This window comes from Lactuca sativa, chromosome 1, assembly GCF_002870075.4.
Source record: "Lactuca sativa cultivar Salinas chromosome 1, Lsat_Salinas_v11, whole genome shotgun sequence".
Taxonomy (NCBI): Eukaryota; Viridiplantae; Streptophyta; class Magnoliopsida; order Asterales; family Asteraceae; genus Lactuca; species Lactuca sativa.
In genome coordinates this window covers 63,871,391-63,888,485 of record NC_056623.2, presented here as the reverse complement: position 1 = coordinate 63,888,485, position 17,095 = coordinate 63,871,391, and the positions used below count along the sequence as shown (strand labels likewise).

The 17,095-nt window shown below is 33.5% G+C and overlaps 2 protein-coding genes across 2 annotated transcripts; both read left to right on the top strand.

Moving 5' to 3' along the window:
* The first annotated feature begins 4,746 nt into the window (after positions 1–4,746).
* LOC111913171 (aspartic proteinase 36) lies at positions 4,747–8,488 on the top strand. Its single transcript, XM_023908899.3, has 10 exons — positions 4,747–5,203; positions 5,655–5,784; positions 5,873–6,123; positions 6,209–6,436; positions 6,649–6,811; positions 7,083–7,156; positions 7,257–7,353; positions 7,751–7,814; positions 7,897–7,968; positions 8,083–8,488. The coding sequence occupies exons 1-10, from the start codon at positions 4,947–4,949 to the stop codon at positions 8,235–8,237; spliced, it is 1,491 nt and encodes a 496-aa protein (XP_023764667.1). The 5' UTR covers positions 4,747–4,946; the 3' UTR covers positions 8,238–8,488.
* A 294-nt stretch (positions 8,489–8,782) lies between these two features.
* LOC111913155 (polyadenylate-binding protein 7) lies at positions 8,783–16,177 on the top strand. Its single transcript, XM_023908886.3, has 10 exons — positions 8,783–9,338; positions 10,136–10,254; positions 10,339–10,532; positions 10,655–10,914; positions 11,002–11,108; positions 14,409–14,598; positions 14,708–15,003; positions 15,121–15,288; positions 15,399–15,599; positions 15,812–16,177. Exons 1-10 carry the CDS (start codon positions 9,125–9,127, stop codon positions 16,022–16,024), a joined length of 1,962 nt encoding a protein of 653 aa, XP_023764654.2. The 5' UTR covers positions 8,783–9,124; the 3' UTR covers positions 16,025–16,177.
* Positions 16,178–17,095: the final 918 nt, after the last annotated feature.

Sequence of the window (17,095 nt, the reverse complement as noted above, 5' to 3'; positions counted from 1 at the left end):
TCCACAAGGACTAAACTTTGCCTCCTTAAGGCCCAAAGTCTTACACAATTGACTTTCAGCCCACGACTCAAAAATGGCAAGAAACAGGATGTTACAATTCTCCCCTACTTAAATTAGATTTCATCCTCAAAATCAGCTTTCGCTCCCACTTCATGATGAAACCCCTCACATCAACCAAACTAACCGAAAACTCGCAAATTTGATTGGATCTAAACCTCCTCAGCCAATCACCTTCATGCTAATCCCGCACATAATTGCAATTGTTCAATAGTTGAACAAAAGAAGTAATTTTAGAACCATCCATGGCATGGACGGTTTTGTAGGAGTTTCTATAGTTTCTGTAAGCCTCCTAGTTGTATATAAAAAAAAATATTTTAACTGTGATTAAATCTATTATTTAATTAATTCAAATTTGGATTCATCTGCAAGTTACCTAAATTATAAATAGGACCTCTTGGCTCATTATTTTTGTGGTTCTAACTTCCTAAAAGGTCGTGAATGAAAATTTCTTCCTCCATCATCTCCATTATGGAAACCGGACTTGCCATTATATTTCATGCTCACATTCCAGCTCAATATTGCGTTCATGCTTTTAGTTCCTCGGTGTACATCATCAATCGTCTTCCCACCAAGGTGCTCTCTATGAAGTTCCCATTCGCGATATTATTTAATCGGTTCGCCGCTTATGACATTTTCATTCGTTTGGGTGTCGGGTCTATCCGTATCTTCATGATTACTCAGCTCACAAGTTGTCTCCTTGAAGCATCCCATGTATATTTATTGGGTATCATTCTCAATACAAAGGCTATCAATGCCTTAACCCAGTCTTGTCTCATATTTTTTATTACCCAACATACTCGCTTTGATGAGCTCAATTTTCCCCTTGGTGGTTCCTCTACGGCGGCTCTTCTTGCCTCACTCTCATTACATGAATTTATTGCGGATGTTTCAGTCAACTCGATCCCATCCTCGATTCCTGTTGATAAACCGATTCCACGTGCGACATCCATAACCCCCCTTATGTTGTCTGCGTTGATCCTGCTCCGCCTATGCCATCGGTTCCAACTATCTCGGTGCCTGATCCGACTCTCGATTCTGCACCCGCTACTGATGGTAACCCGATCATGATACCATATCCAATCCTACGCCCGATACACCTATTCCTGATTCCGATACAAACTCGCCTTACGAGGGAATTCCTTGGACACCCGACCTTGCTTCCACCCCTGCTCTATCTCATCCGATGATCACTTGGGGCAAAGCCGAAATATTTAAACCTAGCTATTGGGTTGATCTCACGCATGTTGCGCCTCGTGGCCTTTGTCTGTTGTTCTCACTTCTTTGGAGCCTATCACCTATGTCGATGCCATGCGTGATCCTATGTGGCATGAAACTATGCGCTCTGAAATGCATGCTTTACATCATAATCAAACATGGACCTTGGTACCACGTTCTTCTTGTTTGAATGTTTTTGGGTGTTGTTGGTTGTTTCACACTAAATATCGGTCTGATGGTTCCATTGAACGCCATAAGGCTCGGCTTGAGGCTTAAGGTTTTAGTTAAGTTCCGGGTCTTGACTATTCTCACACTTTCAATCTGGCTGTCAAAGTTGCAACGGTTCACATTATACTCACTCTTTCAATCAATAATAGGTGGTCCTTACTCCAACTTGATGTCAACAAAGCATTTTTACCCGACACACTTGGGGATACAATATTTTTTCACCAACTGCTTGATTTTGTTTACCAACTGCTTGATTTTGTTGACCCTCAGTTCCCAAATCATGTTTGCAAACTCAACAAGGCTATCTATGGCCTGAAACATTCCCCTCGGGATTGGTTTCATCGCTTGAGTTCTTTTTTGGTGGCCAATGGTTTTTCTTGTAGTCGGACATATCCATCTCCTTTTATCTTTCACCGTGATCAGTGCATTCTTTACTTATTGGTTTATGTGGATGATCTAATCCTCACCGGGTCTGACACCACCGTTATGACTACGTTTATTGATAAGCTTTACGATGAGTTCCGCATTAAAGATCTTGGGCAGTTGAACTATTTCCTTGGGCTTGAGGCGTCTCCCTTACCAAACGTTTTGTTTCTTAGCCAGACTAAATATGCTCATGATATTGTTTCACGTGCAGGTCTCATTGATGCGAAGCCTATGACCACCCCTTGCTACGAATACCTTGTTTTTGAGTCGTGGTCCTCTCTACAAGGACCCTACTCATTATCGTTCATTAATTGGCACACTTCAATATTTGACGATTACACGACAGAATATTTCTCACGTTGTCAATCAAGTCAGTCAATTCCTTGCCGCCCCGACTGTTGCTCACTTCCAATCTATGAAAATGACTAATTCGATATGCCAAAGGCACTCTCACTCATGGTATCAATTTCTCGCATCCATCATCTACTACCATTGTTGCTTATTTTGATTCTGATCGGGCTCGTTGCCTTGATACTCGCCGCTCTACCTTTGGGTACTCGATATTCTTGCAGGGTATCCTGGAGTGCTAAGAAGCAGCCTACAATTTCTCGCTCCAGTTGTGAATCTGAATATCGAGCCATGGACTACACCGCTGTTGAACTCATGTGGCTCACACATCTCCTTCGTAAATTGCATGCTTTGCCATCCGGTCGACCTACTCTTCTTTGCGAAAACCAAAGTGCATTATTCCTCACTCAGAATCCGGTTGCTCATAAACACGCCAAACACATTGCTCTCGATTACCACTTTGTTCGTGAACTTATGGCTTTCGGTAAACTCATCACTATGTTCGTTCCAATCAAACTTCAGGTAGCGGACATCTTTATGAAGAGTCTTCCTTGAGAACAATTTGAGCAGTTCCGTTGCATGCAACATCTTGGTTCGCCACCTTCCGATTGAAGGGGAATATTAGTCTAACATAGTTTATTGTACTCTTATTGTATTTACTTATTCTCTAGGGTGTTTGTTGTAAATTTTATATCTATACAATGAAAGTAACCCCTAATGGTCTATGGACATGGAGATTAATTAATAATCTCAATTTCCGGTACAAGTAGAGAAATTTTTTGAAAAAAAACAAAAAAGAAAAAACTATGAAATATGAATAATAATCTGAAATTAGACATTCTAGAGAAAGTTGTTATTTTTCAAAAACTAAAAAACAATGATTATTTTCTTTTAAAAAACCATTTATATTGGTTAGATTTCTTAATTTCTCCGTATTTTAATTTGTACTAGGTGTGAAATTAATGTATTACACGAGTTTATTAAAAGAAAGTTTTGGTAACCACAAAGACCATGTTCATAAAAAAATAAATAACGATTGAGTTTATGACCTTTTGGTAAACCGCATGGACTATTTATGTAATTTAGTCTTAATTAATCTATACTAATAAAATTAATTAATATCAAAATGGAATGTACTATCTACATAAATATACATATACATTAATTAATATATTAATAGAAAGAGGAATTTAAAAATAGAAAGTTATTATGTACATTAATTAATATATTTAAAAAATTAATTAATATGAGGTGACATTTAACATGTGAGAATTGAATAAAAAGAAAAAAAACTATAAAAAAGACAAGTGGATACTAAATTATTCAAAAAAATCTAAAAAATAACAAGTGTGAAAATGCAAGAGAAGATGACATGTGGCAAAATCATTATTATTTATTAGGATAGATTTTAAACTTGTGCTAAGCCACATATTGTCCGGTTATATTTGAATTCTGTGGTTGACAATTACCTTGCTTTTTTAAACAAGAAAACTTTATTTTAGACTTAGGATTTAAAACCTTTATAAAAATAAAATGATTTTATAATTCATTTTTAAATTAGTTGTGAGACCCGTATATTATACGGGTTGGAAAAAACAAAAAATTAAATACGAAGGTTTAAACAAAAATTTATTTAAATTTGAAATTTTAGTTTAAAATTTTAATTTAAATGGAAACATATTAAATACTATATGAGTTGTAATATTGTAATTTATTGGTTATTTTTAATTAAAAAAAACTATTAATTGAGGTGTAAATGTGAGATGTTAATTAAAAAAAGATAAAAAGAAAAAGAAAATGACAAATAGAAAAAACATTTATTCAAAAATACCAAAAAATAACATGTGTCCAAGTTAATGAGATGTTAATTAAAAAAGATAAAATACTTAAGAAAATAACAAATGGAAAAAACAATTATTCAAAAATACCAAAAAATGACAAATTATTTTCATTTATTAAAGAGCATTAAACTAGCGTAGCAAGGGTGTTTCAGGTTTTTCACGAGGACAAAAGTAAAACAAAACAAGATACATCTCTTGATGATCAAGGCATAATTCATAAACTATTGCACCTGGCAATAACGATGATAGTTAGAGGCAATTATTGGCAAAAAGCCGTCAAGTTGATATGGGCCAAGGAGTTGATGAGCAATGGATGATAGTCTTATTCAATCTATTGGGAAAACCATAAAAAAAAGTGGTTGAGTGTGTTTACTTGGACTACTTTTGTTACATCACACATGACTCGATGAGATAAGATTAAGCCATACTACAAGGGACTAAATAAACTTTGGATCAAAGGAATATTGGTTCCATAAATATATTAATCATCAAAGGTAACGTAATTTGAAAAAATATTGATAATTTAAATATTTAACAAATGTTAAAAAAATAAAATACAACATGAGAAAAGACACTCATCCGACACACGACTAAAATATAGACGACTTCCGCAAGACTTCTGCAAGTATTACACATTCCAGTCTCTCTCTCTCTCTCTCTCTCTCTCTCTCTCTCTCTCTCTCTCTATACAGGAATGCTGTAAGTAAACGCTGTTCTAATTCGATTCAAGTAAACGCCCATAAAATTTCTACATATACTGATCTATATGGTTATCGTTGCATAAGAAATTTTCAAAAAGGAAGCATTTGGAGTTAATTCATTATAAAAATGCCGGTGAAAACTGGCGTTGTGCTATTGATCGTCTTGTTGGTGGCGGGTACGGTTGCTTCGGTGGCGTATGGTGGCGGAGGTGACTATTCGACGACGGTTCTAACTTTGGTGAGGGCTTTTCCGGCGAACAAGACGGTTGAGCTGGAAATCCTCAAGGCACGTGACCGTGTCAGACACGCTCGAATCCTGCAAGGCTTTGCCGGCGGCGTTGTCGACTTCACCGTCTCCGGTACCTCTGATCCTTACTACGGCGGGTAATTTAATCAAATCCCAAAAAGGAAATTCTTCCGGTTATCATAATTTCATATCAACTTTTTCTTTTAAAAATACAACTAAAGCGGCTTAAAACATTTCACTTTTATGTTTGTCAGTGTTTTATGCTTTCGTAATCCCTCCTTCTAGACTTGAATTCAGCACATTTTGACCCTAGATTTCCCCTCTCTGTCTGTGATTACTGTACTTTTTTGTGATTTTAATCACTTTTCAGTTATTTATTCTATGAAACTTTGTCGTTCTTTGTTCTTGGGTCAATCCGTATGATGTGTTCGTTTGTTTGTTTCTCATTCTCTGTACCAAATTATTCCCACCAAGTTTGATTTCCAAAATTCACCATTTTTGGGCAAATTTCATTGGTCTTGCATTAAATAGCATACTGTAAGGTCACCCCTTTCGATATGCCCATATCATAAATTTTTCATTTTGCAGGTTGTACTTCACAAAAGTGAAATTAGGGTCTCCACCAAGAGAATTCAATGTGCAGATTGATACCGGAAGTGACATCTTATGGGTCACCTGCAGTTCTTGCATTGATTGTCCGGAATTGAGTGGATTTGGTGTACGTTTCCATTTCTACCTCTTCTAACAATCGTTTAATTTCATCACAACACTTACTAAATGCTAATTCACCTTGTTTCCGATTTCAGATTCCCCTCAATTTCTTCGATTCTACAACCTCTTCAACTGCTTCTCTGGTGTCATGTTCAGACTCCATATGTTCTTCCAATTTCAAAACTGCCGATACATCATGTTCAGATCAAACCGATCAATGTGGTTACCAGTTTCATTATGCAGACGATAGCGGGACATCTGGTCATTACGTTACAGATTTTCTACATTTTGACACAGTTGTGGACCCTTCCACCATTACCAATTCATCAGCTTCTATTACATTTGGGTACGCTTTTTTGCAAGATTCAATTTTTATACATTCAATGTTGATCAATTTTCCAACAACTAGGTTTTTTTTTTTTTGGTGACAGGTGTAGTACGTATCAATCTGGTGGCTTAACGAAATCAGATAAAGCAATGGATGGGATTTTTGGATTTGGGCAACACGATCTATCTGTTGTATCACAATTATCTGCTCAAGGAATTACACCAAAAGTATTCTCCCATTGCTTACGTGGAGATGGAGCTGGTGGGGGCAAACTTGTTCTTGGTGAGATTTTGGCTCCGACCATGGTTTATAGTCCCCTTGTCCCATCACAGTACGTATTATTATTTGCTTAAATTACTTAATTACCATCAAATTGCATGAGAGTAGAGTCAAATGAAGGGCATTTAAGTCATTTTCATCTTTCAATGGCCATGTAAAGTTGTAAATAAAACTAGTTGGCCAAAAGTGTCACAGATACCATGGTTGGGAAAAGAAAAGAAGAAAACGCAAGAGGGGTAATATCGTAATTTTGTTATTTTTCAGGCCTCATTATAATCTTGATCTTCAAAGTATTGTGGTTGGTGAGCAGTTATTGGCTATTGACCCTACGGTTTTTGTGACATCTGACAATCAAGGAACCATTGTTGATACCGGAACAACATTGACATATCTTGTCCCACAAGCATTTGATCCTTTTGTGGATGCGGTTAGTTTTTCTTTCAAATTACTATAAATTTGTTCTCGCATATATTTTTAATAATGCACACGAGGAGGGCATTTTTGTCTTTTGCACATACAAGAGGTCGTGAGTGAATCCTAATCCCATCTTTTTGGGTGGAACAAAAAATCGCAATTTTTGTGATTTTGTCTCATTGACACCACATCAAAGTTTAAACACAGTACAATCTGTTCTGTTCTGTCCTATCAATGTCAAACGCAGTACAACTGTTCTGTCTTGTCTAACTTATTAACTGCAGATTACGGCTGTTGTGTCAGAATTAGCAACTCCGGTCCTTTTAAATGGAGGCCAATGTTATTTAATGGCGTCGAGGTAGTTTCCAAACATTTATTTATTATTATTTTTTTAAATAGTTAATCTACCTTTCCATCTGAGATATACAAGTAATTTTTATTTTTATTTTTTTAAACAGTACAACCGAGATATTTCCCAAGGTTTCATTAAACTTTGCAGGCAGTGCATCCATGATTCTAAAACCTGAAAACTACCTTGTGCCAGGAGACCCTATTGTGAGTTTATATTCTTGTTACAAAATAATTGCAATATATATTTTTTTTTGGGGAAAAAGTTCATGATTTCGGTTAAATATAAGATAGCGTTGAATGAAAGAAATAGCAATGTACTTCCATATTGATTTGTTTATTATAACATTCTACTTTTATTTCTGTATATTAAGCCTTGAAAAATCTACCGATTTTCTACTACTATAATTTGGTAAAAATTTCAAAATATTGTGTCCTAATAAGGAAAAAGGAAAATTACAAGGCTATAATTGGGTAGATTCTTTAAAGTATAGTCTCTTGATATGAAAAAGTGAAAGTACAATTTTGTAATAGGAAAAAAATGAAAGTAGGATGGTATAATAAAGTAGCACACTCTAATAATAGTTGAATGGATTTTCTACAGGATGGTGGTATTCCACAATGCATTGCCTTTCAAAAAGCGAGCAATGGGATAACTGTTCTTGGAGGTCGGTTAACATATAGCAATGAAATGACTATTTTACCCTTGAGGCGTTAATTTATATCGTATGACGTATTGATATACTGCAGATCTTGTTCTAAAAGATAAGATCTTTGTTTATGATTTATCAAGGAATCGAATTGGATGGACGGATTACGACTGTAAGCATATAATTATCATCCCTTTTATGAAATCACTATTTTACCCTTGAGGCTTAGTAATTTCGTTTATGTTGTTTTAATTTATAAACTTATTTGGTATGTCTTTGTATTCAGGTTCGGCTGATGTAAATGTCTCAATAAAGTCCAACAAGAACGAGTACATGAATGCAGCACAGTGGAGTGCGGGCATTTTGTTAGGGTTTACAAGTCTTGAAGCTCTTTTGGTGCATATATTAGTAGGGTCATTTTGGTCTTTTTTATTATGGTGACATGAAACCTAGTAGTTGGGAAATAGTCTCATTATTTTTTTGTTTCATATGTCCATTCGGTTGGCTGGTTTTTATTCAGGTGATCGGCTAGCCTCCATTTTGCTCCTTAGGGACAACTTTTAATTTGGCTCAATTGGTCGACTTAAAGGCTTAAATTTTATCTCTAATCTTTCTTGAATGGAATGAATTTGTAAGAAAAGAGTAATATTTACATAATTTTTTTTGTCTAATTTAATGCTATTTAAGGCATAGTAGTTGTTTCTGTTGTTTTATGATCGGCAATTTGATTAAAACTAAACTAAACTAAAATGTAGTTGTGTGAACAAATATTTTCATCTGTGATTTTGATTTATCCATTTAAATGCAAGGTGTTTTGACTTGATATTTTTTTAAATAAATTAGTGGTATAATAGTCATAACATTTTGTTTTTAAGCGAATAAACCAAAACCATGGAAATAAATATCGTATCCCATTAAAAAAAAAATACAGAAACAATACATATATATCATGCAAAGTTAAATATATAATTTACTCAAAGTGTTAACCACGCGCCGCTTCGTCGAGAGTGAGGGGATTTAGCGCATATCGGAATTCAGTAACGATAACCAGCAAATCCCATGCAAAATCCATTACAATTATCAACAAAATATATTATATTTATTAAAATTAAATTTAATTAATAAACATCCCCTAAAAAACGCTTCATTTGAAGGAAATAAGTTTTCCTCTCTCCATATTTAGTCCCCAAATTTAATTCCATCACCGAAACGCCACTTAGGTAGTTGGGTTTCCCCCATCTCTCTCTTTCTTTCTTTTTCTCTCCCATTCTCTCTTTCTCTCTAACATTGTCATCGGAAAATTTACAATTCTCCAGTGGGATTCAACAATGGCGGCCACACCACCACCACCTACGCCTTCCACGACAACGCCGCCACCGGCGTCGTTGTATGTAGGGGACTTGCATCCGCAGATCGATAATCTGCAACTTAGCGATGCCTTCTCCGAGTATAAGAGCATCACGTCTGTACGCGTTTGTAAAGACTCATCCACCGCTCGCTCTCTCTGTTACGGATACGTTAACTTTCTATCTCCTCAAGATGGTATGTATATTGTATATATATCCGATCGATCAAAAGCAAAATCGTTTATAGTTTTTACGTATCATCTCAATTGCCTGATTTGTTTTCACAGCGGTTTTTTTGTTGATTTTTGAATTCAGAAATCTTTTGTTTGCGAGTGATAGTTTTTTAATTTATTGATCCTTGTTTGCGTTTTCGATTTGGATAAGTTTTGAGTGCGTTTTGTAACTTTTAGAATCCCAAAGAACGTTTCGTAGATTATGAAGAGAATTACAAACTATATTTTATGTACCTTTTATGAATATGAAGTCGTGGGTCGACGTCTGGATTATGATCTCTATAAACAAGTGTATTGCAACATGCATGCATAACTCTAGAAAATCGTGAGAATTTCAGGCGTGTTTATTACTATCATCTGTGGGAGATTAATAATTGATGATATTTTTCATTTGTCTACAAACAATCCTTCGTTAAATAGAAAGTGAGTGATTTGCTGATCGTGTGATTTGTGTGTTGATTATCCTATTTTCACATACAAAGATCTTTATTGGTTGTTTTTTTAACACCATTCTACATATATCTCGATCGAGTATATATAAGTAATTGACTTAATTATCAACATGAATGCAAAACTGTTATGGTTGCATGGAGTGCATTGTTTGGGATATTGTTAAGTACTTCGATTTATATATAGAAATATGAATAATCTTTATAAATGATCTTTTGCATGTATTCTAACCCTTTTTTCTTATAAAGTAGTTCGATCACTTAGTACCATTTACTGATTTTGAATTTTTGATGTCATTTAACTTGAGCAGCTAGGCATGCTATCGAGTCTAAAAACAACACCATGTTGTATGGAAAAATGATAAGGGTAACATGGTCCCACCGTGATCCTGATGTGAGAAGAAGTGGCATTGGCAACGTGTTTGTCAAGGTAATTTTGAAAAGTATTATTGTTAATTAATTATATGTTTGGTGTTTTGAATTTAATTAATCAATCTTGTATTTGGTTTTGCAGAATTTAAATGAGTCGGTTGATAATGTACAACTTCAAGAAATGTTCAAATCATTTGGTAATATATTGTCTTGTAAAGTGGTTACACATGAAGATGGTAAGAGCAAAGGGTACGGATTTGTTCAGTTTGATTCTGTGGAATGTGCAAATGTTGCTATTGAGAAACTTAATGGCACTAGTCTTGGAGGCAAACAGATGTATGTCTAATTCTAATTAATCAACACCAATACTTTGCATTACCTTTGAAATTTGAAAATGTATATTAGTTCTTGATCACAATAAAGTATTTAATTTATTTATTTTCCATTACTTGTCATAGATATGTAGGGAAGTTCGTGAAGAAAAGTGATCGAATATTACCTACTCCTGATGCTAAGTATACAAATCTATACATCAAGAATCTTGATGAGGATATTTCAGAAGACATTCTTGATCAAACTTTCTCAAAATTTGGAAAAATTGTGAGCTTGGTTATATCAAGAGATGACAATGGTGCTTCAAGGGGCTTTGGTTTTGTGAACTTTGAAAATCCAGATGATGCTAGGAAGGCTGTGGAAGATGTGAACGGGATGAATCTTGGTATATATTATGTTTGTGGGTATTTGTTTGTTGTTATAGGCAACTTGCTAGCGTTATTTTAGACTGAGGTATTTGTTGTGAGTTCAGGTTCAAAGGCTTTATATGTTGCGAGGGCTCAGAAGAAAGCAGAAAGAGAACAAATTTTGAGGCGTCAGTTTGAGGACATGAGGAAAGAACAAATAGCAAAATATCAGGTATGAATAGTTACAAATTTGTTTTAGTTGTTAGTGCATCCCCAATGCATGATTAATAAGAGTTGAATGAAGGAGAGAAAAGGATGATGTTTATATGAATAAATGGGAGAGTTAGCATCTCCTAGCCACTTTACCATTTGTCATTCCACATCATCAACTTATATTAACTAATTTAAGATTAAGGGCCCCACAGTCCACTGAACTCTTTCCTTCTTCGGATTGAACTCTAGTAGTCTAGTGTTTAATGGATTGTCATATATATCATAACCATATCATCATTTTAACTTTTTATTCAACTTTACTCATTTACCTCCACAGTCCATTAATGATTAAACCCATCAAAATTTAATAGATTTTCATATCATCATCATTATATTTTTAAACATAATTATATATTCCTTCCGTCCCAAAATTATTATCCACGTTTGACTTTTTAAGTCTCTTTTGTTTAACTTTGACCTTGAATAATTTACTTTTTGTTATATAATTTTTTATGCAAGATATATGAATAAATTGTTTTTTAAATGTATTTTCTTTGTTATAAGTTTCATCAAAAATTATATAACACAAATAAAGTCATTATGGTCTAAGTTGACATGGAAAGACTTCAAAAGTTAAATATGGACAATAATTTTGGGACGGAGGGAGTATTTAAAAATAAAAAATATAATTGTTAAAAAAATGCAATGCTTAAAAATACATTAATTAAAAATTATGAAACGTAAAACATTTAATACCTAAAAATATTAATTAAAAAACACGAAACCTAAATAATATAATATCAAAAATATAGTTAATTTTTTTTGTTTTAATTAAAAAAATAATATGAAAATATAAAATAATACAAAAATATGATTACAATATTACATATATATTTGGTTCGAAATTTAATTGAAAAAGAAAAAGATTAATTTCATTCAACCACCTCCATATAATCACCCACATTCCATTCAACCTCTATTCAATCATAATCATCATCCATTCAACTCCTATTAAACCGATGGCTTAAGTTATAGTATTGCTCCTTGTGGTTTATACCCATATGCAGTTTTAGTTAAACTTTTAAATTTGTTACATGGTTCATTCCAATGGTTTCCAAAAATTTCACATGTGATTCATGACATTATTGGTAACCCAATGACCATTTCTATAAGTTATTGAAAACAACGAAAAGAACATTCCCACCCATTAATAGACACCTCAAACGCCTAACTCTTCTTTTCCCTCTTGGCATCTCCATTTGCCAAAGAACTACCACCCTATAGCGGCGAAAGGAGACCATGGAATTTTTGTTAATTTTGATTTATTTTAAGTTATGATTTTAAATTAGTGGTATTGGTGTGTGGAAGGTTTGGGTTTTCATTCTGATCTCATACAAATTTTTTTATTAAAGATGGTTTTTGAGCTTAAATTAGAGACAAGATAATTAACTTAATGCTGGAAAAAAAGAACTCAAAAAAAATGCGAAAAAAGTTATGAAGGTATTTCAATTCCATATTCGTAATATATACCCGATACTTGCAGTCATACCTCATACTTGGAAGAAACGAAACCAAGGATCGAACAAAATTACATATGGGGTTTTAGTTCGGTTTGGTTCCAACATTTATTTTGTTCATCCCCTACCTTAAAATTTATGCATAGTGGAAGCCATTGAACATGAAAATAAGACCTCATTATTAATCAAATGAACTTTATCAATTAGATTTCAGTTAATAGCATCCTCATATTAAAAGTTTGTTCATCATTTTTTTTTTCGTCTGATGTAAAAGCATCTTCAATAGTTAATCTATACTATCATTTAAAATTATTGTCACCTTATTATTCCATTATTTTTTTACCTATTATGATGTCACCTGAATGGTTACATCTTCCGGTATTTTTTATCTTTATTTTATCTAATATGTATTTTTATCTGTTTAACATGGTCTATAAAATCTCATACATTTAATTAGTCATTTTTAACACACATCATATTTTATAGACATTAAGCGTCACAAACAAACAAAAGTAAAATAAAAGTATACTTGGTCTTTATTTTTTAACTTAAACTAGGAAAAAATTAATACGTCATAATTATAAAAAAATTAAAGATTGAAAATATTATAAATTTTATTTCAAAAATAAAATAATATTAAAAGTTGAAGGGAATAAAGACATTAAACATAAAAGTATATTGACCCCTAAATATATATTAAGTTGTCAATAGAATCAAAACAAATAAATTATTAGTTAAAATGATAATAAATTATAAATAAAATAAAACAAATAAACTATAAAATAAGCTCTCTCCAAAGGCAGACCAAATAAAACAAAACCTCAAAGTATATAAATGCGGTAACGTTTTTTCTTACCAAGATTATTTATAGGTCACAACAGCCTATGTTTATTAATGTGTTTGGCTACTGACTGTATGAAGAAAATAATAAAAAAAATTAAATAATAGAATCCACAACTGATTAAGGGCATGTCTAATATATATATATATATATATATATATATATATATATATATATATATATATATATATATATCTGATAAATATAGATTTAAAGTGAAAAAAGAGAATTATATACATATCCCCAAATTGCTTCATGTATCTCATATGAGAGTCGAGCGAAATAGTGCTTGTGTACCTTTTATTATCTAAAATTTTATGTGACCAAAGGATACCTTATAAAAACTTGTAGAATATACTATTAAAATTATGAAAAAAATACTTTTTGTGTACTTTATCATATTTAACTTTTGGAGTTTGTTTTTTTGAAAGACAATCAATAAATTTGAAATAAAAGCTAGCTGGGAGCAGGACAAGCAATACAAGAGTATAGAAGAAAGATGAAAAAAAAAAAAAAAACAACACAAAAAGAACAAAAGAACTCCCACAACCAACACTGATACAGGCATACAGCGTACAGCCCACCTTGCCAACAACCAAGACTCTAAAAAAACTCAATACATACAGCCGGGGCTAAAATAGTCAAAATAGCAGATTTTTTTTTTCAAGAGATAGCTACAACAAAAACAAGCCTCCGACACAAAAACCAAGACTCTAAAAAAACTCAATACATACACCCAATCTTAAAATTAATTTTTTTGCAAATAATTTAAAGTAATTGTTATTTTGGTATCATATATACAATTTAAATTATCATATTTGTAAAAGTTAAAAGTTAAAGCTTTATAATCATGAATAATCATATGACAAACTATCAAGTAGAGTTGAATATACAGGAGATGGCCTTCTGAATCCCTAACCTTTTCATTCATCCGAAATTGATCAGTACTTTTTAATTTCAGGGCTCAAATGTTTATGTGAAGAATATTGATGATGACGTCACAGAAAATGAGCTGCAAGAACACTTCAGTCAGTGTGGCACAATCACATCTGCAAAATTAATGTGTGATGACAAAGGACTTAGCAAAGGATTTGGATTTGTCTGCTTCTCTACTCCAGACGAAGCAACCAAGGCTGTGAATACCTTACATGGTGATCAATTACCTAAATTACCATATACTCATTGCTCAATCGATCATCATTGCTTTAATTTCTTTTATTTATTGATCATATGTATTTGTTGAATGATGCCTTATTACAGGATACATGTTCCATCGAAAGCCATTGTATGTAGCTATTGCTCAAAGGAAAGAAGAGAGACAAGCACAATTACAGATTCATTATGCACAAAGAATGGCTGGACTTGTGGGCCCATCTTCTATGATCCCTAGTGGCTATTCTCCCTATTACTATACAGCTCCTTCTGGTATCATTTCACAAGTAGCTCCACAACCAGGGATCATGTATCAACCTATGGCAATCAGGCCAGGATTTAGGGCTAATGCTTTTGCACCCCCAACAAGACCCACTTTTCAGCCATCTCCATACCCTACTTTTGTAAGTTCTCTAGGGTTTCAGTCATTAGGTGATGATCACTATAGGCGTATTCCACAACGATAAGGAACAATAGTAAAATGCATAATGCTTCATTGCATTGAATTTTTTTTTTTTCAGATTCCTAACAGTGTAAGACCGCATAGACAAAATAGAGGGAGGATGAACGGACATATGCAGCAGCAGCCGCCGCCGCCACAGGGTGGTCATACTCTTCCATATGTGCCACATTTGCAACAGCCTAATCCGAATCATCAGACTTCAAAGGAATCATCTAGCAATCAACAGGTCTTCATCTACTTCATTTGCTACTTTATAATAATAGTGATAATTAATTAATGATTTAGTTTTTTCTTCAACAAATTGTGGTAATTATCAAATTATATATATGCATGCAGCGGACAGGACAGGTGAAGTATGCACCAAACGGACGTAGTTCACGTGACATGAACAAAGGAATAACGATATCTTCTTCTTCTTCACCTTCAAATTCCGGCGAAGGAGCAGAGATGTTGAGCAGTATGCTTGCCGCTGCTTCCCCAGAGATTCAAAAACAGATGCTAGGGGAACGTCTCTACCCCCTCGTCAACCAACACAAGGTATACATATATAAGAATATTTGGTAAACATTTGACTTGTAATATATATATATATATATATATATATATATATATATATATATATATATATATATATATATATATATATATATATATATATATATATATATATATATATATATATATATATATATATATGGTTAACTCAATTTTTTTTTTGTTGTTGTTGGTGGTTAAAATATATATTACAGCCGGATCTTGCTGCAAAGATCACCGGAATGCTGTTGGAAATGGACAATTCCGAACTGCTTCTGCTTTTGGAGTCGCCGGAATCTTTGGCTGCTAAGGTGGAGGAAGCTGTGCAGGTGTTGAAGCTTACAAAGACCCAAGTGTCTACCACCACTGCCAGTCAAGAGACTATTAGTCATCCCAGTATCTTATCTGCTGGGGTGGCAGTCAACTGAGAGAGAAAAATTACTTATATCTATATTAATTAATTAGTTTTTCTGAAACTATAAACTTTTCATATTGGCATCAAACTACCGTAGATTTGGATATTATTGTTGCACCTTCTTTTGGCATTGCATTTTTATATTTTGTTTATATATAAAACTTTTAATGAGATATATCGTTTAATGGTACAGTTTTTTTTTGAGTATTAATAGGGTACATGTACCAAGCCATACATCATACATATGTACCGATCCATGGGATCCACATAGATAACCACTAAAGTACATGATGTCGTAATAGTACCAAAGAGCATTGGAACTCATAGTAATATTGTATTATGATTGACGTTTGACATATCCTTTGACCTCCAACGAATAGCTGTTAGATGGCTACAATGTACACATCGATGTACCTTCGAGTATCAAACCATTAATGCGACAAGACCTTAGACCTGCTCGGTGGAGGAAGAGGTCATTATCCTTGCATATTGGCTATAAATAAACAACCAAAACCATTTCACAAGGTACGCTATCATCTCGCCATTAACTAGATATAATTTACAATATGCTACCCTAAAACATCTTTGACTTTATCGAAGCGTTGGCCTGGGAACACCTCCCAGTCATCAACTTACGAATTGTTTGTGTCTCTAAGTATGCTTACTTCAAAAGAGTCACTCTGGTCCATGGAGGACGGACCATCAAGTATACATACTCATATGAATTGTCATCATGTTGATGAATTCAAGTTTTAAGAAATAAAGATGTCTCAAGATAAATGTATTGTGAAAAATTATAAGTAGTGTATGTATGTATCTATATTTGCACAAGGTATTTGGACAATTACCAAGTACAAAGGAGTTACGTACTATGCAAGACCATGGTATAAATTAACCTAAATGAGAGTAAGTGTGCGAAGCAACAATGAAGATGCATAGGGCATGGGTGACTTGTTCACGGATATGATGGCTAAGGCTATTGGGTATGTATCTGAAGATTATGTTTTAATGCCACCTTATGATGATGGACATCACCCCAAACAAGAGTAAGAACCTTATGATGATGATGTGAAATATATATAAA